At 57.7% G+C, this 23,985-nt stretch overlaps 3 protein-coding genes and 2 long non-coding RNA genes across 8 annotated transcripts; 2 read left to right on the forward strand and 3 right to left on the reverse strand.

Moving 5' to 3' along the window:
* Positions 1–36: 36 nt before the first annotated feature.
* MAFG (MAF bZIP transcription factor G) lies at positions 37–9,073 on the reverse strand. Of its 3 annotated transcripts, none has more exons than XM_025279719.2 (3): positions 8,770–9,073; positions 4,971–5,034; positions 37–4,874 (listed from the first exon to the last, which is right to left on the reverse strand). In XM_025279719.2, the coding sequence occupies exons 2-3, from the start codon at positions 5,004–5,006 to the stop codon at positions 4,422–4,424; spliced, it is 489 nt and encodes a 162-aa protein (XP_025135504.1). In that variant the 5' UTR covers positions 5,007–5,034; positions 8,770–9,073; the 3' UTR covers positions 37–4,421. The 3 variants fall into 3 exon arrangements, with proteins under 3 accessions (XP_025135504.1, XP_006064297.1, XP_006064298.1); XM_006064235.3 differs by having other exon boundaries at positions 8,766–9,071; XM_006064236.3 differs by lacking the exon at positions 8,770–9,073 and adding an exon at positions 5,200–5,355.
* Positions 5,492–12,863, forward strand: LOC123332543. The gene is made up of 3 exons (XR_006549349.1): positions 5,492–5,576; positions 9,265–9,876; positions 12,583–12,863. It is a non-coding gene; the product is annotated as an uncharacterized LOC123332543 (long non-coding RNA).
* A 420-nt stretch (positions 12,864–13,283) lies between these two features.
* On the reverse strand, positions 13,284–17,996 carry PYCR1 (pyrroline-5-carboxylate reductase 1). 2 transcript variants are annotated; one of them, XM_006064237.3, is made up of 8 exons: positions 17,906–17,995; positions 17,368–17,480; positions 17,055–17,125; positions 16,119–16,298; positions 15,647–15,868; positions 15,244–15,336; positions 14,928–15,091; positions 13,284–14,096 (listed from the first exon to the last, which is right to left on the reverse strand). In XM_006064237.3, the coding sequence occupies exons 2-8, from the start codon at positions 17,432–17,434 to the stop codon at positions 13,931–13,933; spliced, it is 963 nt and encodes a 320-aa protein (XP_006064299.1). In that variant the 5' UTR covers positions 17,435–17,480; positions 17,906–17,995; the 3' UTR covers positions 13,284–13,930. The 2 variants fall into 2 exon arrangements, with proteins under 2 accessions (XP_006064299.1, XP_044794632.1); XM_044938697.1 differs by lacking the exon at positions 15,647–15,868 and having other exon boundaries at positions 17,906–17,996.
* Positions 17,634–19,404, forward strand: LOC123332544. The gene is made up of 2 exons (XR_006549350.1): positions 17,634–17,908; positions 19,108–19,404. It is a non-coding gene; the product is annotated as an uncharacterized LOC123332544 (long non-coding RNA).
* A 409-nt stretch (positions 19,405–19,813) lies between these two features.
* MYADML2 (myeloid associated differentiation marker like 2) lies at positions 19,814–22,991 on the reverse strand. Its single transcript, XM_006064238.3, has one exon. The coding sequence runs from the start codon at positions 22,849–22,851 to the stop codon at positions 21,928–21,930; it is 924 nt and encodes a 307-aa protein (XP_006064300.1). The 5' UTR covers positions 22,852–22,991; the 3' UTR covers positions 19,814–21,927.
* Positions 22,992–23,985: the final 994 nt, after the last annotated feature.

The following is a 23,985-nucleotide window of genomic DNA, read 5'->3' on the forward strand; positions in this document are numbered from 1 at the left end:
CCCGCCCGCGCGTTGCCCCAAGGAAACACCTGCCAGTCTCTTTAAAAGGTGTTTATTGATCATATACAAAATAAAGAAAACCTTATATATCACAAACATACACTATGTACAGCAATAAATACCCGGGGCCTGGCCCAGTGCCGCCCCTCCTGGACAATAATTTAGCAATAAATACTGCACAGGGCAGGGAGGGCACGAGGCCGCGGCCGCCCAGGTCAGCCAGGGTGCCCCAGTGAGGCCCTTCCCCACCTGGATCTTCAACAACCCCCGCCCGCCCCGGCAGATCCCAGCGTACCCCCGCCCCCCACTTCCTGTCTTTAGCCTTAGGCGGGGCAGGTAGGATCTGATCAACTCTGCTCGGCCCACCTTCTCAGCGCCAGGAGAGCAGCAGAGCTGGACACACTGGACAGCCCTTATCCTGCTGCCGTAAGATGCCAGGAGAAGGTTTTCTGTACCCACTCCCGTTTGGTTAAAGGCTTCAGGGACTAGCAGTTTGAGGGGATGTGGAGAGGGTGGGGCTGGGACACAAGGTCGTTAGAGGGGTCCCCCTTCACAGGTCACTAGGGACGGCTCTCCTAACACTCCAGCTCAAACTGGAGGGACACCCACGTACCAAGACTGCTGCTCCAGGGTGGGGTGGAAATGTGTGCGACTGGTCCAACAAGTATACCACATGCTCAGGACACAGACCAGAGCAAGACAAGTTACCAGTCTCCAGGGCACACCCTTGCCTCTTCCCATCCGCTTCAAAACCAGACAGCTAACTGGAAGGCAAAAACCTGCCAGAAAGAATTATTCGGTGGCTTCTGGGGGAGAAAAATCGTTAATGTGTTGGTTCCTTTCACCAAACCACAGCCTAAAAAAGTAACTTACAAGATCCTAGAGCGGAAACAGTGCTGCAGGCTGTGGCTTCCCAGCTGTGGACGGAAGCTTCAGCCAACCAGCCACTCCAGAGAAGGAAGCAGCAGTGACACGATGGGGCTTGACCATCTGTCCCAAAGCAGGCTGCAGCAGATCAGAGCTGCAGGCCCAGGCACCGACCACTGAGGCTGCTGCTGATGGTCAGGGTTGTGCCCAGACCTGGAGGCCTGGACCAAGAGTAGAAAAGCCTCCAGGGAGACCTGGCACCTGGCAGAAACCAGCACACCACCCAGCAGCCACAGCTTCTCCAATGCAGTGAGTGCTACCTGGAGCAGTGGCCAAGAGCCACAGGGAGGGCTCCCTGGAGCCATAACTTTGGGCAGGAGCTGACCTGTTCCCAAAGGGTTCGCCTCTGAAATCTGAGTGTCCATGTTGGGATAAGGGAAGACTGGGTGAGGGCAAAGTGTAAAGGAAGGTGCACATTATGGTTTACTTAGCGGACAAGTTTGGGAGACCTGGCCTGGGCCAAAGTCCTCAATTCGCTGTGTCAAAAAGTTGAGGAGAAAGAGAACATGACACACTCACAGTAGGAAAAATGAATTAACAAGAATCAAAAAGACACCAAACAGCCACATGTGGACAATCTACTGTCAAGAACCAAAGTGAAGTGGGGGAGGGGCAGAGCAGCCCCAAGAGGCTGGCTTAAGGGGAGCAGGATGCTCCCCAGATCCAAGGAAGAGTCGCTCCAAATCCAAAAACCTCAAAAGGAAGCATAGCCTCACTAACTCCAGACGCATCTATAAACCAAACCAAGGACCTGTAATTCTGTTCAACACATGCCCACCCTCAAACCTCCTCTCTCCAGGTCTACAGCATGACAGGAGTGCACAGAGATGGAGGCCCCACCTCTGAACAAAAGTGGGGACTGTACTTGGACATGGAGAGCCTGTCCCTCCCCTTGTCCAGGACAGGGCATGATCTCTCTTTAGGGATTCTTATGATGTGATTACAACTTGCTGCAACAAGCAACATCAACCACTCTCTTCTGGACCTTAGGTAGACAAAGCCAGACTGCAGGGAGCCAAAGGAAGCCACTAAGTGATTCAGAGTCAATGGTCAAAATCTCCATTGCAGGCCAACCTGGGTATAGCCAGGAATGTCTCTGAGTGTCTAGGGTCAAGATCAAGCCCATCAAGACAACAGTTGACAGCCCAAATTCCCCAGAGTTTGGGCATGCTGCGTCAAACTCGGGGATGAAGATCCTACTGTCCACAAGGTTAACCCTGCCAGGCCACACTGTTTTTCTTTTCACTAGCCCACTTCTGTGCTTTTTCGAGGGGTTCAGGCCCCCAGAGAAGCCAACCAGCGACCCCAAGTAGTAGCCAAGCCCCACATGGCCAGAGCCAGGGGAGTAGCCTCTTGGGGGGTGGGAGGGGCAGGCACCACAGGCAGCCCCCATCACATGCCTACAAGCAGCTGCCCAAGCCAAGTCTGAGACTGGCTGCCTCACTGAGTGGCCATGATGGGAAGGTGGGCTCAGCCCTGGGGAAGCACCTCCACAAGCCGAGCAGCGGATCCCTGGAAGACACAGACCCCAAAGGGTGGTGAAAGAAGGCCCAAAGCCAAGAGCTGCCAGCATGTTCGGGGGGAGAGGAGGGACAGGACCTAGCCCCGGAGACCGTAGCCCTTGTCTGGCACTGGTGGGGACCCCCAGGCCTTCAGGCAAGGAGAAGGGGCTGCTCCAGGTGGGCCCCGAAACCACCTGGCTCTGCCTGGGAAGCACCGTCCCGCAGCATGGAAACAGCTCTGGGATGAGTGGGCAGTGGGTCCCTGGGCTTCTCCTGCTGAGGCCCACCTGAAACCCACAAAAACAAATCTCAGATTGGTGGCTGGAGCCCAAACACGGTGACTGGAGGCCAGAAGGAAGACAGCCAGGGGCAGCTTGGCCCTGGCCTGGTGGGCACCCACAGTGACTCCTTGATCCCTGCGAGCCCCCACCCAGGGCCAGAGGCCGAGGATAAGGAAGTAGTGCGGGGGGCCAAGGGGGGGCGCCCAGGATGGCCCCCAGTTTCACCTACACTGCCGCTGGATCAGCCCAAGCCTGAGACACACATGCGAAGCCAAGGGTCAGACAGGGGTATGGCAGAACCCTGCAACTGACCCCCCCACCCCGGCCCTGGGGCTCAAGGTGAGTGCCAAAGCAGAAGAGGCAGGGCTGGCGGCGCAGACCCCCAAGCTCCACTGGAGCAGGCGCAGCCCGGCACAAAAGCCTGGGCCTGACAAGTCAGCAGAAGCAAAACCACAACCAAATCCAAAAAAACAAACACGGGAGAACAGACACAAGAAGTGACACCCACAGGTCAAAGGTCACCAGAAGCACCAGCACGTGACGCTGCACAAGACCTCACCAGGCACGGACGACACCACGGCACCGGCAAGAGACGGAAGCAGGAAGGGGCAAGGGAGTAAGTCACTTTCGGTACAATTGCAAAAGAGATAGCAGGGAGGACGTCAGGACGCGCCTTCCGGTCGCTCGCGGCTTGGCTTTTTTTTTTGTCTTTTTTTTTTAAACTAAGTTTTATAAATAACGTCTGATAACTCTGTGTATATAAAAACTAAACTCCAACAGCCACAAAGACTTGTCTGTAAGTTTACAAGAAATGATTTTTTTGTTTTTTTCTTTTTTTTAAACTAGCAAAGTTTCTATTATACTTTCTTCCCTTTTCCATGTATATGGTCAAATGTTCTTGCTTTTTTTTTTTTTTAAAAAGACAGTTTTATAAATACTCTGCAGCTTTTTTTTTTCTCTAGCTTTTAAACATATAATTTAATAACTTCGTAAAAGGAACTTCTCTCTTTTAAATAAAGGGCTATGTAACCACACAAACAGGTCATGTAAACAGTGACACGGGACCCATCGAAGGACACTGGACACACCCTTCACGCTCACAACCAGTGATTTGGTCTTGTTCAGTGCAACACGTCAGGCGTGAGTGCCAAGGCCCCTGGCCCACAGCCACACGACGCCCCATCCCCCTAGCGCCAGACTGGTGGCCCGCCCATCCAGGGCTCTCGGGAACAGCCAATTCCGTCTAGGCCTGTGGGCTGGGCTGAGAATGAACCTCCTGGCCTCCTGCTAACCTGGTGGCCGTCAGAGCCTGTGGGCCACTCCATAGTGAGAACAGCCTCTCTTGCCCTGCAGCCCTCCGTGCTCGGGGACACCCATGCCCCAGAGAACCCGCTTGATCTTCCTCTGTCCACTCCCACAGGCTGACTGGACTCCAAGCCCATCTGCCCATGGTACACAGGGGGTGGGGGCGACCCCACGTCACCGCCAAACTGACCAATCCCAACGTACAAAACACACGATGACAAAGACGAGATCGAAGGGGCTCAGCCCAGCGCCCCTGGGGTGCAGGTTGTGCTTTGCAGGGAAGGGAGGAGGTAGGAGAGGAGGAAAAGGAGAGAAGAGGAAGACGAGGGAGGAAGAAGGGGACAGGGCTGCCGAATTTGCCATGCGCCTACTGGCCCCTTGCAGACCCGCCTGGCCAAGTGTGTCCCTACGACCGGGCGTCCGTCTTGGACTTTACTATTGTGATGACGCTGGTGGCAGCCACCTTGCCAGGGACGAGGGGCCCCAAGCCAGCAGCAAGGGGACCCCGAGCTGGCGCCACAGGGCTTCGGGCCACGGTCCTGGCGAAGTTCTGCAGGGCCTCGTACTTGGAGCGCAGGGCATCAAGCTCCAGCTTCATGCTGGCGTTCTCAGAGGCCAGCTTCTCCACCTCCTGCTGCAGCTCCGCCTTCTGCTTTTCCAGCTCCTCCTTCTGGGTCACCCGCTTCACACGGCAGCTGGCGGCATAGCCGCGGTTCTTGAGCGTGCGCCGGCGCTGCTTCAGCTGGATGATCTCCTCCTTCGACAGGCCCCGCAGGTGCTGGTTCAGCTCCCGCACCGACATGGTCACCAGCTCCTCGTCCGTCAGGCTGGTGCCATTCTCTCCCGGCTCCCGCTTCACCTGGGGAGGGCACAGCACACGAGGTCATGGGCCAAGTGGGGGCCATCGCCCCTGTGCCACCCCAGCCCTGAGACGCTTCCCACCCTATCTGCTCACCTTCAAGGCCTTGTTTCCTTTATTGGGGGTCGTCATAACCCGGAGGGCACAGCAAGCAGGCACTCTGCGAGACAGGGAGCGAAGGTCAGGACCTTGGAGACCACTCCCTTTCCCTCCCCAATCCACAAAGACACTTGAGCCCCTCTGACACCCTCTGTCTACCCAGGGGAAGACACCCATCCACCCCCCACCCCAGCCTCACCCCTTGCCTGCCCCTTCCCTTTGATACCTGGCCTCTGAGTTGGGTTGCTCCCTGTCCACCCTGCCCCTAGGGAACTAGGTGGGAGGCTAGGAGGGTCAGATGGGGGAAGGGGAACTGAAGGGCTATTAGGGAGGCAGAGGCAAGAAAAGGGGCCGGGAGCGGTGGGTAGAGATTAGAAGGATGCGGGAGGGGCCAGCCTAGAAGGAAGCCGGGAGCTTTAAAAATAACCCCAGTGCGCCCCAGAGCACGGCTGTTCCTGGCGAGTCATGCTGACTCAGCACATCGCTCCCGCTCTCTGCTCTCTCACCGGCCTGGCACTCCCCGAGGCCGCCAGCCAACACAGCCCCAAGGGACTGGCAGCAGCAAGCTGCTGGGGCGGCGAAGGCCAGCCTGGCCAACAGCAGGTGAGGGTCGGGGCCAGGGTTCTACCTCCCCTAAGCCGCCTGGGACAAAGCTCAGTGGGCTGTCCCCACTGGGGACTGGAGCAGAGGGGAGGATGCAGGAGACTGCCAATTCTCCTAGACTGCTCAGTTTGAAGAGTAGCAAGCGGAGTTGTCCAAGCCGCTCTGATTTTGTCTTTAGGATGGGTGGGAGCTCCCCACCCTCCTGGTGGCAGACACTCCTGCCAGGGGAGCCCAGCCCCGTGCCCTCTTTGTCCACCTCTGCTGCCGATGGAGTAACCATCCTGTGGCTTTGGTTGCAGCTTTTTGTGCCCCTGCCCCACCCCATCCAGGGTATTTCACAAGAGTGCCCACAACTGACCCCCCAGGGGCCTGCTCAGTCCTTTCTGGCCAGTGACTGTTCTCTGGCTCCCTGGTTGGGGTCCCCACCCACAGGGCAGGGAATAAAACCCAGAGGGCCCCCTCACCCACCCACTTGGTCATCTTTTCTGCATCCTGCCCTCACTTTTTGCAGCCCTGCCAAGGACACTGCTCCTCACTGAGTCCTGGATTCCTGGCTCAGCTGGACCACCTCTGTCCCCTTGCTCCCTCTGTGATCTTCCAGGTTAGAGGCAGGGAGGTAAATGGAGGCCTAACCAGGATTGTGGTGCCCTCCTGGAGAGGCTATGGCACCACCGCTCTTCCAGAGTAGAGGGTGGGGCAGAGGAGCTGGAGGTCACAAGGTCTTCAGGGCCCCATGCCTACTGCAGGAGCCAGGTCCTCCAGGGGGAGCCAGAAGGGCTCCCCGAGCCCTGAGTCCAGGTCAAGGGTCACTGCATTGGTCCTCCACTGTCAGCACGAAGGAAAAGCCCCGGCACCAGCTTTTCCCACACGCCATCCTCCCCCCACCCCCCACCCCCAAATGCTGAGCACACGGTGACTTCCTGAAGAGATCACACAGAAAAGTGCCGAGCGTGGCGGCTGGGAGCTGAAAAGTGCCTCCTCGGCAGATTTCACCCTCCACAGAAGCCCTGAACTCAGCACAAGTGTAGCCAATCGCCTCCTAATCAAAGGTGTGCCTGTGCACTGCTCGTGAAGGGGAGGGGCGGGTCTCAGCAAAGCGGGGACTCCCGACCTCCTGGCCTGGTCTCCACTACCTTCGGACTCACACTGCTGGGAGGGAGACAACTTTTGGGCATGGGCTTGGACTGATGGCTCAGGGCTCCACAAGAAACCAGAGGGAGGGGATTTCAGAGGCCGGATCAAGGAGAACCTTTACCCTGTTTTTTGTCTCTGCTGCCACTAAGGCTGAGCACACCTTGTGGAGAAGGCATGGGTGGTCCCAAGGGCAGGAATCCACCAAGGTACCCAGGGCCACTCATTCAAGCTGAGAGCCAGCCAGAAAGGGGAGCGAGCTCCATCCTCTTTCCCGGGTGTGGACAACAGACAGGAGGCCAGTCCACCCCAGCTCCTTCTCCTGATCGCAAACACCAGTGGCCAAACTGCCCTGGCAGGTGTGGCCTTGGTCACTCTGGCACCCTCACCTAAGACCACTGCACTCCCACCCTGACCTTTAGAACAACCTTCTCCAGAAGCCCTTTGTAAAATGTCTAAAACAATTTCCACCAGAGCATAAGTAGCTGAGAAGAATCTACATGTTCCTGGAGCATAGAATTCCAGTCAAAAGATCAGCTTAAGTGTTAAAACACCTGGCATCTATAAGTCCAGGGCTGGAGAGGAAGGAGGACAAACCACAAGGTCAGCCTTGGCTAGCCATGAACCCCTGGGCAAGAGTAGTCAGCTCTGGTCTAGACGGAGAGCTCCCCTAACCCTTTAGACCAGGAACCACTCATAAACCCAGGAAAAGTAGTTCAGGCCACACCACCCTCAGGCTGTCACTCCCCAGGAGTCCCTACCACTGGCCTGACACCCAGAAGGGCCACGTTCTTTGCTAACCTGCACAGTACTGAGCCCCAACCTCAAGTGGAACCACTCTGGGGTGACCAGGATGCGTCAACTCCTGCCATCACACCAGTCCACCCTCAAAGTTACCACCACTCAGACCCCAAGGCCAGGCTGTGAAGAAAGCCAAAGCCTGGTCACCAGACACCTCACTCCCCTGAAGTCTAAGTCCTTATGCTTCCTCTCCTTTGCCAATTTCCTGGTAGAGCTGCACCGACTTGCCCCCTGAACTGTCCACTGTCACCGAGGACTCAAGTACAGGCACCCCTCCTTCTCCCACTGCCTCATGTCTTCCCACCTGAGACAGCTGGGCCTGGCCAACCACACCAGCCACAGGGAAAGCCTACTTCCCAGCCCGCTGGGACGGCCCCCCCTAAGCTCCTCCCCTCTTCTCAGAACTATTTCCCAGTTTGGGGAACTGTCCCAGAGGCGGGTCAGGGACCAGCAGCCTGAGAAAAGCCTGCCTGGGAGGGGATGGACACACCAGGGGCTTCACCCTCTACCCCGGGATAACCTGCACCGTGACTGCTCCGTTTACTCCTCACCCTCCTATCGTAAACTCACGTATCAGCCCAAACAAGCAGGCGCCCCAGCCTGGGGCCTGGCCCCTTCTAACTTCCCACGGTTTCCCTCTCACCCTTCGTTTCCCGGCCTCTCAGGCCCCTAGCTCAAATCCCCCCAGGCATTAGGACGAGCATCTAGTGACCTCATGCTGATGACTCAGCAAGTCTCCCTCTGGGCTCTGGCACGCGTGTGACGGAGCGAAGCCGGCGCGGGCAGGGTCTTCCCATCCCGCCCCCCACGTGCCGCCTCCTGCCCCCAGCCTGCCAAAGACCCCGCGCCAGGGAAGCCTTGACACAGACACCTGATGAATCAACAGCTCAGGCCGGAGCCGCCGAGCTCTTCCGCGGAGCCCTGGGCGCCCTGCTCGACCCCACCCTTTCCTCCCGCCACCCAGACCGCCCCTCCCTCCAGGACGCCCGGCTTTACCTAGCCATCCCAGAACACGCCCCGCCCTGCCCCTGAGCGCCCCTGCGCCCACCCCATTACCCCCGGCTCAGAGGCCAGGAACCGCTCCTGACCGGTGGGGAAATCGAGGCACGGGCCGCCAGCAGGGCACAGGCAGACCCAAAGACCTAAGTACCCGGCCCGCGCCGCCGGGAGGAGCCGCAGCCCCGCAAGCACCCGTCCCCGGCCTGGAATCCCCGGCCACCCTCCGTCCGGCCCTGGCCGGGCCGCCGCCGCACTCACCCACCACACTGCGGGCCCGGCGGGCCGAGGCCGGGGCGGGGCGGGGTGGGCACTCCGAGGCCGCGCTGGGCTGGCCGAGCGAGTACTCCGGGACCAGAGTGGGGGCTCGCCGCCTGCGCGGGCCGCGCCGAGCGCGTTGGGAAGGCCGGGCTGGACCAGGCTCGGGGCTCGGGATTCGCCGCCGCCACAGCCGCCACAGCCACCGCCGCCGCCGCTCCACAGACGTCACATGATGTTTGGTCACGTGGGCTCCATTCATGAAGCGGCGACGCGACCGGCTGGGGCTTAAAGGGGAAGGTGCGGCGGCGGCGGCGGCGGGGGCGGGGCACGCCTGCACTGCGCCTGCGCACCCAGGCGCCGTCGCCTGGGCAACGTGCGCCGCGCCCGGTGGGTGAGGTCTCGCGGGACTAGCCCAGGAGCGCGCTCCCGGTCAGCCACGCCCCCTTCAAGGCGGGGCCTGGCTATCCTGCTCAACTATTCTCCTGCGCCTTGTGTGCAGGACATTTCAAAGGCCACGTGTCCAGGGTACAGATGCGGATCAGAGGTCCCACACATAACGGAGAAGATTCTCACGGTAGTTCTGATGCCGCCTGTCAGACTCTGCATGCACTGCCTCCGTAACTGGAGCGGGCCTCAGCCCTGCCAGGAACGTTGGCCTGGCTCACGGAAGACCCACATACTCCCGGAGGTGAAAGGCTTGTCCAGGATTCAAAACTTAGGTCTGTCTGCCACTTCCAGCATCCTTCCTGTAGTGTAATCTGTCTTCACCCAACATCCTGAGACCTCACAAGGACTCAGGTGGTCCCTGGAACACATCTGGCTCAGAGTGAGTGAGGGGTAAACATCTGTTGAATTAACAGTTGATGTAGGAATTATACCTTTCCTTTCCTGTTTCATCAGCATCTGCCTGGAACTCAGGTCACCGGTCCATGTCTGCTCCTGAACTTTCTGTAAGTTCTCACGGTTCTTCAAAATTCCCAGAGAAAAAGGTGACAAAAGGCAGACGGGAAATTGAAGGGATCTAATTTCTACTTTGAAGTTCTGGATTTACCTTCTCAAGTGTAAAGCCAGGAAGGGGGACCTACCCTGCCAGGCAGGTCAGAGGGATCAGGTGAGCTGAAAGAAGAATGAGTGAGAGGTTGCCTGTCCTCAGGGGGATTCAGTGCCACTGAATGAATAATGGAGGCCAACCCAGGAGGCCCCCAAAGCCAGGAGACAACAAGCTGTCAGCAGCTCTCTCTCCCAGACTCTAATTCCCTCAGAATCCCACAGGACCTACTTTGCAATCACCTACTTTGGATCCTTCAGGACAAGATGGGAGCTAACAATTCCAGCCTCACTCCTTTGAACTGTATCCTGAAAAACTGGGATAGATTTGATAGATTTAAGCCCCAGGGCTTAAAGAAGACACACCTGGTCTTCCTATGTGATACTGCATGGCCTCAGTATCCATTGGAGGACGGCGAACAGTGGCCAGTTGGAGGGTCTCTTAAGTATAATACTGTTCTACAATTAGACCGGTTCTGTAAGAAACAAGGGAAACGGGTGGCGACCCACTCCAGTACTCTTGCCTGGAAAATCCCATGGATGGAGGAGCGACTTCACTTTCACTTTTCATTTTCATGCATTGGAGGAGGAAATGGCAATCCACTCCAGTGTTCTTGCCTGGAGAATCCCAGGGACGGGGGAGACTGGTGGGCTGCCATCTATGGGGTCGCACAGAGTCAGACACGACTGAAGCGACTTAGCAGCAGTAGCAGCAGCATGTGGTTGTCTTATCATCCTGTCTGTGTTCTTTAAGGGCAAGGTGTGTCCCCCTGCACTGGGTGTAGCCTGAGTCTCACAGATTATAGGGCCTTATTATACCCAGGGAGAGACTTCTAAAGCCCTCAACTCTTCTTAATTTTTTTTTAAATTTTTGATTGCGCTGGGCCTTCATTGCGTGGGTTTTTCTCTAGTTGCAGCAAATGAGGCCTTCTTATTGCAGTGGCTTCTCATTGTACAGCACGGACTCTAGATGTGTGGGCTCTGTAGTTGTGACTCTTGGGCTCTAGAACACAGCCTCAGTAGTTGTGGCACACAGGCTAAGTTGCCCCACAGTATGTGGAATCTTCCTGGACCAGAGACTAAACCCACGTCCCCTGCTTTTGCAGGTGGATTCTTAACCCACTGGACCACCAGGGAAATCCCACCCTCAACTCTTAATGTACTAGACCGCAAAGACTTGCCCCTGAGGCCAAGAAAGAGGTCTTCTTGGACCTCTCGCATCCTCACCACCAGCTGCAGGCTCTTCTTCTGTCCTGCTCTGCTTAGGTCTGCTCATACTTGCAGGGATTTCCGCAGGTGTCACTTCCTGCAGGATACCAAACACCTCATAGCATTCTCCCCACATCACATCCCTTCTCGGGCCTGTGTGGCTCTGCCACACTTCCCCATCTCTGGCCTTTGGTGGTTGGAATCAAGGTTCACAGACCTGCTGGCTGAAACCCAGTGTGTTCTTCACGGGGTAGCACAAAGCTTGTTGCAAAGTTTGTCTGGATCCCTGTGCCTCCTCCGAGGCTGCGACAGGTGATTCCTTACTTTGGAACCACCTTCTGGCTTTCTCCAAACCCCAGACCAGGGCACGTGTGGGAGCAGCAAGACCCCCTTGTCTTATTGGTAGACACCTGACACACAGGAGGCGCTCCAACAGTGAGACTGACCTTGACTTGAAGGGAACAGTCAAGGAGAAGCTTTGGTCCTGGGCAAATGTGCAGTCTGTGGGACCATCTCGTCCAGGACACGTTTCCCCCAGAGGGATGGTGCCAGGGTCTCCCCGCACTGTCAATTATTCTGCCAGGTGAGGCCCATAGCCCACTCATGCTTCTACCCACCAGCATGAGATGCCAGGGGCTCATGCCCTAGGGGGGCCCTGCAGGGACTCCAGGCCTCAGGAGGGCCTTGGGCACTTGGTACGTGGGGAATGACTGGGACTCTGGAGGCCACCCTGACAGGGACGAGGGAATGTAGTCTTGCCCCTTGTGTGCGTGCGTGCTCAGTTGTGTCCGACTCTTTGCGACCCCATGGTCTGTAGCCCACCAGGCTCCTCTGTCTGTGGCATTTTCCAAGGAAGAATGCTGAAGTGGGTTGCCATTTCCTCTTCCAGGCGATCTTCCCAACCCAGGGATCGAACCAGAGTCTCCTGTGTCTCCTTCATTGGCAGGTGGATTCTTTACAACTGAGCCACCAGGGAAGCCCTAACTGCTGTAGTCTTGCCCCTTAACTGTTTTTTCTGTCTCCCATAGATTTGGAAGACCATGTCCTTGTCCCCAGAGTGCTCCCACCACATTTGCACAGGGCTTTGGTCTTAAGTGGGCCTAGGGGAAGGAAATGAACCAGAGCTGAGACCTTGCAATGCGGTTCCTGGAAAACCTCTATCCAGGGGCTCTCCTGATCCCCTCTCCTCACCCTCCCAGGACCCATCGCTTCACCTGGGTGCCCCCCCCACCAACACCCTACAGATGCCCCGTCTTGCTCCTCTGACATACTCACTCAGGTGTGTGTGTGATTGTGAACCTCTGGAGGCAAGGGGCCTTGTCTTCATGCTCAGTAACTGTTCATCAAACAAATGTGAGCCCTCTTGGCCCCAGAAAAGGTTCTGACCCTCACCAGCTCCTCTGATCTTGTGGGCCTCTGATGATGGATAATTTTAAGTCAACCTGACTGGGCCATGGGGTGATCAAATACTACTTCTGCAAGGGCATTTTTGTATGAAAGTAACATGTACATCAGTAGACTTCAACATTAGACCAAATTAACATTTTAATCAATAAAGCAGATTGCCCTCCTTATGTGGGTGAGCATCACTGAAGCAGTTGAAGGCCTGAATAGAAGACTGACTCTCTGCAGAGTAAGACAGAATTGTCCATCAGACGACTTCAGACCTCACCTGTCTACGTCAGTTCACCCTGCCTGATGGCCTTCAAATTGAAATACTGGTTCTCTGTGGGTCTCCAACCTGCCTGCTTGACTCCATAATTGTGAGCCAATTTCTCATGATAAATCATGATATGAGCTTTGCAACATATATAAAACATGATAAATCCTGTTTTATATATATATAAGCCATCTCCTACTGGTTATTCCTCTGAAGAACTCTAACACATCTTCCTAAGGGGCTTCTTCCTTATCTGCCCTTGGCCTTGCCTGGGTAAGCTGGGGAGACATCTGTCTCCACCAGCCTCCACCAAACCAAGAGGCGCAGAGTGCTGAGGCTGGTACCCCTCCCCGCCACAGCAGGGCCTGCCAAGACCAGCTATGGTACCAGCTTCCAGTCATGCCTCTAGTGACTTTCCCCAGAAGCCCCCTTGCGCTCTGCTCACTGGAAGGCTCAGCCCCACCAGCCAGGCTGGCTGCCTTGGAATGTAGGGCTCTGGGCATGTGGGGGCCAGACTTCAATGTTATACCGGACAGCAATGACCCTCCGGCACAGGTGGGAGCCTCCCTCCCCACGAGGGGACAAAGTTGCAAGTCCAGGCATTGGGGCTGGAAACCAATTTATTTAACCTAAAAAGTTAAGAGACAGAGCTGACAGCGTCTGTGGGTCAGGCTAGGAAAGGGAGATGATGGCGTGAGTGTTGGGGCCTCAGAAGTCCAACTGACTGAAGAACCTTTTTCTCAAATGTCCTGCTGGCCAAGAACCATGGGCTCTTCTGCGGGATGTCGGGGACCCTCAGGTCCTTCCCACACTGAGGAAAGGTGAGTGGGGAAAGGGCAGATGCTCTCTTTGGGTGGGCCTTCGTGGTGAGGGTGGGGAGGGGTGGGGCCTTGACCTTTGTACTCAAGCTGAAGCCAGCTAATGCTGAGGGGGGAAAGTAAAGCCCCCTCAAGCCTCCTGAGCTTTGGAGGAAGGTGGTCCTGACGTGGTTTGGGGACGGAAGAATCAGGAGGCTGAGGCCAGAGAATCCTTGTTTTGGACCAGGACACGCTTGGGGGACCATGGAGGTTCCCACTGGGAGGTGATGTGCCCCGTCCCTGGCTATGACTCGCGGATCCGAGTGGACCAAGCCATGGGCAGTGTGGATCAATGTGAGGACACCCTGTGTAGCCTGGGGCTAGATACTCCCAGCGCAAGAGCTGTGAGCCCAGGAGAAGGCGGAGAGTGGCCCACAGGCAGGCTCGACCCCTCAGTCCTGCTTGCCTGCTGGGGCCATGCTGCGGGGCAGCAGCTTGGAGTGGCCAGAAGGGGCCAGTGAGGCGCTGGGAGGGGAGTCTAGTTTCACCTTGTCCAGGATGGTTTTCTTGATGGCAGCTGGTGAGACCTTCTCCTGGTCGGCCATGGACTGCAGCTCTCTGGGGAGACAGTGAGGAGGGATGCATCCAGGGCCCCACCTCCTTCCAAGCTCAGGGGCCCAAGAGGGAAGTGGGAGGAAGTCCATGGCTTCCAGCAGGGAGCTGCTGCGCTGTCACTCCTACCTCAGGGCCTTTGTCCCTGCAATGCCCTTTGCCAGCCACCCCTCCCCTACACTGCCATCCATCTGCCGCTCACCCCATTCAGGTCAGCTCAGGGTCACCAAATCTACCAGCAGCACCTGAGTCATGGAGCCCTCTCAGCCCTGAGCACGGGACACGGGCCTCATCTGCCTCCTTTGCAGGCTGGCACCCAGAGGGCAATGCTATGTTCTAGCGTCACTGTCAGACAGTGGTAGAGAAGCCTGGGGGCTTGGACTGGAGGGCAGGCAGGATGCTGAGAAACAGGCCTGTCCATCCTGCAGTCCTGAACTTGCAACAGGGACTCTGAGCCAAGATGCCACACCGTGTCTGTCCCCTGCTCTTTCAGCTTTCACTGACTGCGCTGACGTTGTGCCAGTACCTCCCGCGCATCTCTCACTCTCCCCGCAAGGCCAAGAGGAAGGTGGTATCATCAGCCCCACAGAGATTTCCTTCTGGCCTGCCTCCCTGGCTTGGATGACCACCCCGGTCAAAAGGCCACAAGTGATGAAACAATGAGGAGCACAGCCTGGGCCTGGGAGGCAGCGCCTCCTCACAGCATGATGGGGGATGGTGAGGGATGCTGTACACTGCAACCCCAGGGCTCCCCGTGCCCTGCCCACTGCCAGGTCAAAGCTCGATAACCATCTGCTGAGCCAGTGACAGAGTGGGTGGGCAGTGGCTGAGGCCCACCGTGTGCGGGTGCAGGAGGCCTCCACGGCCTTGATGAGCAGCGAGCGAAAGCCCCCGCTCTCCAGCACGTGCAAGGCGTGGATCGTGGCCCCGCCTGGTGAGCAGACGTTGTCCTTGAGTTGGCCTGGGTGCTGTTCAGAGTCCAGTAGCATCTTGGCAGCCCCCTAAAGCCAGACAGAGGGGCTGAAGGTTGTGAAGGTACTGCCCCCACCCCATCCCAGCCACACCCACTGACTCTCCACCCATCCGCCCCAATGCACCAGTCTTGGTCCTGGCAAGGAGTGGCCCCCACCAGAGGGTCAGAAAAAACACTAACCAGCAAAGCCTGGGCCCCGAGGCGGACTGCCAGGCGTCTTGGAAGTCCCATCTTCACACCTCCATCAGCCAGTGCGTCCAGGGCTGTGAATGCCTGCAGGGAGAAAGCGTTTAAGCCACTGTCCCAGGCCCATTCTCATTTTCCTCCAGGCACTGCTTAGGACAACAACCCCAGGGAACCTCATGGCTCCCCGTGCCCTACCCACTGCCCGGCCAGAGCTCTATAAACAGCTGCTGTGTGAATGACCGAGTTGGTGGGCAGTAGTTGGGAACCACTGTGTGCGATGGGTCTGCAGTAGCTCTGCCCGCAGGAGTCCAGAGCAAGGAGGAGCGTGGAAGATGGGGAGACATGCCCTGAGGTCCTGGGAACCGCCTACTTGCCCCTGCCCCTCCCCAGTTCTCACATAGGCTGGGCCACTGCCACTGAGCCCCGTGACGGCATCAATCAGGTCCTCCTCCACCTCCGTGCAGAAGCCCACGCTGCTCATGAGCTGCTCCAGGAGCCTCCCGTCCTCCACCTGGGCGTGGGTGCCTGTGGCATACACTGTGGCCCCTTCCCGCACCACGACCGGCGTGTTGGTCATGCAGCGGATGACTTTGGGAGCTGGCTGGAATGCCGTCAGCTTCTGGAGGAGAAACCAGCTGTGTGTCCATCCTGGCCCCTTGCCCTGCGGGCTGTGCTGGATGTGGGTGTGAATGTTCTCACCCAGCTCACCCAACCGAACACTTCCTGAGCTCTACAGGCTGCACCAATGCACCCACTTCACAGGTGGGGGACCCCAGGTGTGGAGCAGGCTAGGACTCCTGAGCCCCCTGCAGCGCACACATCTGCCCCATCTCCAAACCCTCAAGCCAGCCTTGAGCCGCAATGCCCACCTTCTCGATGGAGCTGATGGTGACACCGGCTGCACAGGATACCACGATGTGCCGAGCCTCAATGTTGGCGGCAATCTCATCCAGGATGAAGGGGATGATGTGTGGCTTCACGGCCAGGAAGAGCACGTCGCTGTGCTGCACGGTCTCCTTGTTGTGGTGCGTGAGGTTCACCCCCATCTTCTGCAGGGAGCGCCCAGGCAGGCTCAGCCTGTGATTCGTGGCTGGCTGCCCCCCCAGTGTCCCCCCCAGGCCAAAAGCCCCTCACAAAGCCCCTCATCATAGAGGATTCTGGGAATGTCAGCATGGCAGGGCTAGCGGCTCAGGGCATGGGGCGCTGACATTCTCTAACTGCCACTCCCACCCCAAGGCGGAGGAAGCATTCTGCTCTGAAAGGTAACCCTTTTGTGGGCGGAAAAGGGAAACTGCCCGCAGTCCAGGCCCAGCCCACCTGGGTCTGCAGCCCCTAGACCCCTGCCCCGTGCCCTCCAGGTGTGAGTAGTGCTGTAGATAGTAGTCTTTAGCTGGGAACCTGCCAGCACCCTTGGAGCCATCACTCAGCTATGGCAAACTGAAGCTGTGTTCAGCCCTTGGATGTCTGTCCTGGCCCCCACACTGTGACTGTGACCCCTTGTGGGGGCTCCACTAAGGGAACCGCATTCCTGACCAGCACCCTTTCCCCACCAGCTGCACATGTGCCCGACGAAGGTCCCAAGAGCTGAGGGAGGGAAGCCATCTGTAGTCCAAGAGGCAGAGTCTTAAGATAGTCTTGTCCAGGGACCCTCTTCTCATTGGTGTGGGGGACTGTGGCATGGTGCCGCCCACTGGGGCCCCTACTCCTAGTCTTCCAGGGTCAAGGCTGTCACACACTGGCTTCCAGAAATACTGACCAACCTCCAGAGGGACAGCCTCCCAGTCACCCTCCAACCCTGCACCTACCCTGAGGGCAGAAACGGTGGCCAGGTCCATGTCTGGAGAACTGGCCATTATCTTGTGGGCAGCAACAACACCTGCAGGAGTCAAGAGTCCCTCCCTCAAGGCCAGGCCTGGCATCCCTCCCCCACATCCCAGGAAGAACAGAAATCCCCCCACCCCAGGGTAAAACAGCAACCACCACCTTACTCCAAACTTCCCAAGACTACCGTTTCCCACAGGGCTCAAAGGAGGCATATTATCCCGACTCACTCCCAGCCTGGAGAAGGGTAACCACCCACCCTCTTAACGTTTGTCCTTTCCTAGCCGTAGAGCCTACCTGCTGCTGTGAAGCCCTTGGCCAGCGCAAAGGCCAACTGGCCAGCCCCGATGAAGCCCACGCTCATAGTGTCTGGAGGTCTGCGCCCACCGCCCTCTCAGCTGGCACCGGCTCTGCAAGAACAAGGCGGGACGATGGGGCAGAATCCAGCCCAAGAAGTTAGGCAGACAGTGCCAGCTCTGGTCACTCCACCGCCACCGGGAGTCCCCCCGCACCCGCCCTATCTCAGCCGGTCTAACTCTCCCCTACTCCGGTGCCCCGCCCACCGCGGCTTCCCGATCGGTTCCCGAGGGTCCCGGACACAGGGAGCAGGGAGAGGCGCGCCCGCCTCCGGAAGAGGTCGGCAGCTGCTTGGGGTGGGGAGACGAATCATCTGCGCCCCGACGCACCCACGCCCGAATCCCCTCCCCACGCCCACACCTCCCCAGGTCCGAGCCCACTCCAGGCCGAAGGCGAGGGCACGGACCCACATTTCCCTCCCGCAGTACCACCGCCCGCCCAAGCCCGACTTCAGCCTGGACCCCGATAACCCAGTTACCCGGTACGTGTCGCCCCCAGTCTGCACCGCCGCGCCCGCCACGCGGCACCCACTCCCGGGGGCCCCACCTCCGCCGCCCCAGCCAATCCGCGGCGCGGCCGCCCTGGAGCCGGCCAATCCAGCGGCGCGGGAGGTGCCGAGGGGCCGTTGCATCATCCGCTCGCCCCGGCCCCCCCGCCCCCGCCCCCTAGGCCCTGTCGACCCCGCGCTTGAGAACCCGCACCCCGCTACCCCCAGCCCGGGCTCTGGACCCTTACCCACCCGAACCCGGACCGCGCTTGAGGACCGAGAGCGGCGGGGGAGGGGCGGCAGCAGCCGGGTTCTCAAAGAGCGGCCCTGGGCTTCGGCTCCCCTCGTGGGGCCCTGTAGTTTGAACACGGACGCGGCTCTTGCTCGCTGAGTCCAGACATGTTATTAACTTGATCATCGAGTATGGAAGAGTACAACTAGCTAGGATTTTTTCCTTTCTTTCTTGTAATGCTTTTTTTTTTTTTTTAATTACTTGCTAGGCTTCTTGCTTTATTTTCGGGAACGGGGGATTGAAAACAATTTATCAAATAGCATTTAAGGTAAAACACTATTTTGATACTGTATTTTGTCACTTAAATTTTTTTTTTTTAATTATATCCGGAGGTGTGGAAACTGGAGAGACAGCTCTGGGCTTTCTCAGAATCTCAAAACTGGGAGGCACCTGGGAAATCCAGGTCCCTCCCCCTGAGATCTGTACCCCTTCCTTACCCACTAGTTTCCCCTCTGTTAGTCTCAGGCTCAGGCGCCCTTTTAAAACTACATGGCCCTGGGGGTCACTGGCCTATTACCACCGTGACCCTCCCCAAACAGGCTCTCGGGGTAGGTAGTGGTCAACCAGTAGACAGAGGAAGATGACCTCCTAATGGCCCAAGTTCCCACAGAGCACCCCATGTCTCTTGACATCTTGTCTGCAGGGTCCACGAAATCTTTTGGCCCTGGATTCTCAAAAGATTCTCAAAAGATCTCTAGCTATCTTTGTGAAGGACATGCTCAGGGCTCATTTGAACTGAGCCTGCTTTTGGGGTTCAGAATAGTCTGGAGTCCCAGTCAGCAGCAAAGTTAAGAGCAAAAGTAAGAAGCGATTCTCATTAACAACCCATCCCCTCCCCTGCTTTTTTTTTTTTGGTTCTGTATCTTAAATGATGACAAGCTGTTCTGAAATGTAATTTCAGTGTATTTGGATGTTTGTGCCCCAGAAAGCGAAGACTTGGACACGACTGAGCGACTTCACTTTCATGCATTGGAGAAAGAAATGGCAACCCACTCCAGTGTTCTTGCCTGGAGAATCCGAGGGATGGCAGAGCCTGGTGGGCTGCCGTCTATGGGGTCGCACAGAGTCGGACACTACTGAAGCGACTTAGCAGCAGCAGCAGCAGCAGCAGCCCCAGAAAGCAGGGCTGTGAGTTCTTGACATAATAATGACCAACACCGACACCACCAGACCACTGTGCAGTGAGCTCGTGTACACAGCAGATGTTCAGGCTTCCTTGTGTTTATTGTGGCGTTCAGTCCTCGCCCTCTGAGGGAGGAGCTGTTGTAAGTTCCGGTCCAAAATGGATTGCTCAGGGAGTGGCCCAGACTCAAACGCATAGATGTAAAGCCGGGGATCCTACCGTGTTTTGACTGTATATTATTAGAGAGGGGGCCTCCCAGGTGGCTCAGTGGGGAAAGAATGTGCCTGCAATGCAAGCGACCCAGGTTCCATCCTGGGTATGGAAGATCCCCTGGAGGAAGGCCTGGCAACCCCCTCCAGTATTCTTGCCTGGAGAATTCTATGGCTAGAGGAGCCTGGTGGGCTACAGTCCATGGGGTTGCAAAGAGTCAGACGTGACTGAAACGACTTAGCACCCACCGCGCACATATCATCAGAGAACAGAGTCCATCCTTTAAAAAGTATTGTTTTTCGCGTGACAACAACAAATAACTCCTTTCTCCAAAAAGAAAGAGTCCTCTGATCCAAGGAGTGAATATCATGAGGACATTTCCCAGTGCAGCCTCCTGGGAGACAGAGGACATCTGCTACGCTTATCTTGAGCCCTGGAACCCCTCTCCTCCCCCTCTGTCTCTCCGCTCAGGACCTTTGAAATTTAGAGTGGATGGACCTTTGGGGGCAGAAGATCACAGGGCAGTGAACAAACTGGGGACGTGTGACAGAAAACTCATTTCAGAAACTGGATTAGAAAAGGAAGGAAAACTGTTAAGGCCTCCCTGTGGGCTGAGAAGGGTGTGGCCCGTAGGCGCCTTTGTCACCTAGTAACATGCTTCCAACCCCCACCCTCCTTAGTCAGCAGAGCTGTCAGGACACCTCGGGACACAGGGGCTCCTGCCCCCTCCTGGATCTGCTGCTGAACTCGGGCCTCTGCAGGTGAAGGACCCCTGTGCGTGTGCCCTCCCCAGTGGGCAGACAGGCCATGTCTCTCTTACTGTGCATGGTGCCAGCACAGGGAGCCCTCGGACCCTGTGCCTAAAAGCTGCTTGGGCTCTGCTACCACGAGTGTAGTGGCCCCTCTGCCCACTGCCATGCCCAGGACCCCTGGGAACCGCAGTGGTGGTGGGGGTGCTAACTCCCCACCCCCATCTTCCCCTTGCTGTCACCCACTACTTCCTGGGGAGGCTGCCCCCCCACACACCCAGTATACCAGCACCCCCCTCCCCCGCCACGGCTGCCTCCTTACTCAGCCAGGTCTAGTCTAGGCTCTTCTCTGGGAACATTGTGGCAGATGGCCCAAGAGGTGCAGGTGGCCACCACCCCCTTAGCAGAAACTACTCAGTGCAAATCAGCGTTGGTGTTTATTTCCTGCTCAAGGCCCTGGGCCAGGCTATGGGCTGAGCGGCTACTGTGCTTGGGCAGCTAGTGGTCTGCTCCAAGCTGGCCCAATCTGGGCCCTTGAGTGGGAGAAGCTGGCTGGAGTGTGGAGAGCAGTGGCCCCAGCAGGCCCTTGTGGTCAGCTACCAGGCAAAGGAACTCTTGAGTGGAGGTCGTTGGTCTGTGAGCACCAGGGGGTGCCTGGTACACAGGTTCGTGTCTCAGTGGCTGCCCCAAGCTGGTCCTCCTCTGGATCAGGGCTGCCCCAGGCCAGCCCCCCCGGGTCCTTGGCAGGTACGGCAGGAGCTGCTACATCGGGGTAGATGCTGGGGGCTCAGCGGTGGCTCCCTGGTGGGTGAGAACCCAGTGTCTTCCTAGTGTGCTGTGCCCTTAGCAGTGTTGCTGGCTGCTATGGGCCCCTCCAAGCCTGCGTTCTCTAGCTTGCTGAGGCTGCCCTATGCGACCACTCTAGAGTCCTTGCTCGGCTTCCGAGGCTGTGGCCACCAGAGGTGGGCAAGGCGGGGTCCTAGTTCCTGGCTCCTCTCCTCATTCGGGCACAGATACCCCAGCAGGAGGGTATCTGCCTGGATCTTTCCAGGGTTCCAGAAACTGCCCCCTCCAAGGCCAGAGGAAGCACTGGCTTCCCACGCTCCTCCGCTGACCTGGTTCTGGCCCTCTCCTGGGTTCCCTTCTGACCCCTTCCCACACCTCTGGGAATTGTCGCTTTTCAACTCTACTTAGGTGACTCAACCTAGATGTGGTCTCCAGACACTGCTTTTGGGTTAACTTTGTAATCCTGGTCTCAAGGTCCCCATCCGCATAGTGGGTCACAAGAGTGCCTGCTTCAAAGGCTTCTCATGTGTTACAGGGGCCAGCACTGAGGGAGGGTGTGCCAGGAAATGGAGAGAGATGGAAAGAGAGAGAGAGAACGAGAGAGAGACAGAGAGATAGAGTGGGAGTTGCCTGGTGAGACTCCTCCCCCGTGACCTGTTCATGGCTTCCTGCCCCTCTGTCCCCTCTCTGTGCCTCCCTGAGCTGCACCGCTGAGCACTGCCAGAAGCCCAGGCATGACTCTCTTGGCCGCCTCCCTCCAATTCGTCCTCATGGGTCTGGGTTCACCTGGGTCCTCTCATGATGCCTGAGCCCCTGGAGAGCAGAGATGGGTGGGCTACTGCCACCTGTTATGCTAGAAGGTGGGCACGAAGCGGATCCTCTGGGAGTAGGCCAGGTCGGCGATGTAGAGGAGCAGGTTGACGTAAGTGAAGGTGGCCACCACCAGCTGGCTGTCCCAGGGGCAGCTGCCCCTCGGGCAGTCGGGGGGCCGCCCAGGCTCACCGTACTTGGGGTCGAAGCAGAAGACGGGCCAGATCACTGCAGCGCTGAGGTAGAGGAGCACGGCCAGGAAGGTGTATACCACAACCACACGGTCGAAGGGGCAGCCCAGGCCCCCCGTGTGACCCAGCACACTCAGGATCACCACCACCACTGTGGCCAGGAAGCAAAGGCTGTAGACGGCCACACACCATTGGGTAGCCACGTAGCGCCCATAGCGGCTGTCATGGACCAGCGCCCCAAATATGATGCAGGCCACGAAGGCCTGGACGATCTTGAGGAGGCCTGACACTGTGGCCATGTAGCTGGCCACCTGGCCTGGCCGGGCCCGGGTCAGGGCCACCTCCGTAGCGTAGGCCAAGAAGAGGAGCCCGGCGAAGACGCTGGCTGCCAGGCGGAAGTTCCTGGCCGTGCAGCCCTCGGGCTCAGGCGGACACTCCAGCCGGGTGAAGTACAGTGGGTAGATGACCGCCGCTGTAGCGGACAGCAGCGTGGCGAACATGGCGAAGGCCGCTGTGAAGTTTCCCCAGGACAGGCGCAGACAGCCGTGTAGCCGGGTGAACTCGCAGGCCACCACCAGGAGGGAGAGCGCAAAGCAGAAACCCCAGGCCGCCACGCAGAAGGTGCCCTGAACGCCCGAGAAGCCACCCCTGTGGGCCACCAGGCTGAAGGTGGTGCAGCCAAAGACCAGCTGCAGCACACGGGCTGTGCCCACGGGAGATGTCACGGCACCCAGGTGCAGGTAGCCGCCCCCGGGGGGCTCCATGGTGCTGCCCATATGGCCGGCCGCGTCCTCGCCTCACACAGTGCCCGTAAACCGTGGGGTCTCTCTCGGCTCCGTCTCCTGCGGCAGTGGCAGGTGCCGGCAGCCTGCAGTGGCGGTGACGCCGCCGGTGACATTGCAGCAGAGCAGCCTCTCTGCCGCCTGTGTGTATGTGGGGGGGCCGAGGCCCCCCCAGCGCTATAAATAGGCGACCGGGATCAGAGCCCCGGAATAGCAGCCTGAGTGCCTGTCCCCATCCCAGAGCGACATCTGACCCTTGCGTCCCGCCAAGCCCCAGCCATTAACCCCTTGGCCGCTGGCACCGCCTCCGCCTCTGAAGCACCTGCTTCTGTCGGTCAGTCAGCTGCGTTGCCGGGGGAGAGGCGGAGGGAAAAGAGCAGAAGGGACCAGGCGCCCCAGCTCGAGCAGCCTCGGGCAGCAGTGCTGGGGGAGGGGCACAGAGAGAAGAGGGCAGCAGCCACTCTGAGGCAGCAGTCTATCCGGGAGGCCCGCGGGGCTTGGTTCAGAGCTGGGATGGTGTCAGGACCCCATTGTCCTTGTCCCTCAGCCAGCACTCAGCTCTGATTCCTGGGAGGTGGCGGGGAAGGGGAGTGGAGACCCTCCTCCCGAAGGTGCCCACCCTCATTCTGTTCACCCTGACCTGGGGGCTGAGTTTTAGCTTTTATTTGTGGGGATTATAATGGAACTTTTACTTGATCCTCCTAGTCATGTAAAATCCTAGGAAAAACTCAACTCTCCCATTTTTAGCCTAAAATATTAACAATAGGGACTTCCTTGGTGGTCCAGTGGCTAAGACTCTGTGGCCTCCTCAATGTAGGGGCCCAGGTTTGATACCTGGTTGGGGAACTAGATCCCACACACCACAGCCAAGAGTTCACGTGCCACAACCAGACCTAGGGCAGCACAGCCAAATAAATAAGTATTAAAATAAAATAAAATATTAAAAATATATGAAATGTTTTTGAAAAGGAAAAAAAAAATTTGACCGTGAAAGTAGTTTTTGTTCAGGCCCAATCAACACATGAAAAGTGTAATTAATTTGCCTACTATTCTATCACCTGGGTTCAGTTGCCTGAATATTGACTTTCTATTAGGTATTATAAGTTACCTAGAGATGATTCAAAGTAT

This window comes from Bubalus bubalis, chromosome 3, assembly GCF_019923935.1.
Source record: "Bubalus bubalis isolate 160015118507 breed Murrah chromosome 3, NDDB_SH_1, whole genome shotgun sequence".
In the NCBI taxonomy this organism is placed as follows: domain Eukaryota; kingdom Metazoa; phylum Chordata; class Mammalia; order Artiodactyla; family Bovidae; genus Bubalus; species Bubalus bubalis.

Excerpts from the sequence above, each read along its gene's own strand:
- MYADML2 (XM_006064238.3), bottom strand. The coding sequence starts at position 22,851 with ATGGGCAGCACCATGGAGCCCCCCGGGGGCGGCTACCTGCACCTGGGT.
- PYCR1 (XM_006064237.3), bottom strand. The coding sequence starts at position 17,434 with ATGAGCGTGGGCTTCATCGGGGCTGGCCAGTTGGCCTTTGCGCTGGCC. Across the intron at positions 17,126-17,367 it reads CAAGGGCTTCACAGCAGCAG|GTGTTGTTGCTGCCCACAAG; the intron begins GTAGGCTCTACG and ends TGACTCCTGCAG. Across the intron at positions 14,097-14,927 it reads GCCTCCTGCACCCGCACACG|AGAGCTGCAGTCCATGGCCG; the intron begins GTGGGCCTCAGC and ends CTGTCTCCCCAG.
- MAFG (XM_025279719.2), bottom strand. The coding sequence starts at position 5,006 with ATGACGACCCCCAATAAAGGAAACAAGGCCTTGAAG. Across the intron at positions 4,875-4,970 it reads AAGGAAACAAGGCCTTGAAG|GTGAAGCGGGAGCCGGGAGA; the intron begins GTGAGCAGATAG and ends TGCCCTCCCCAG.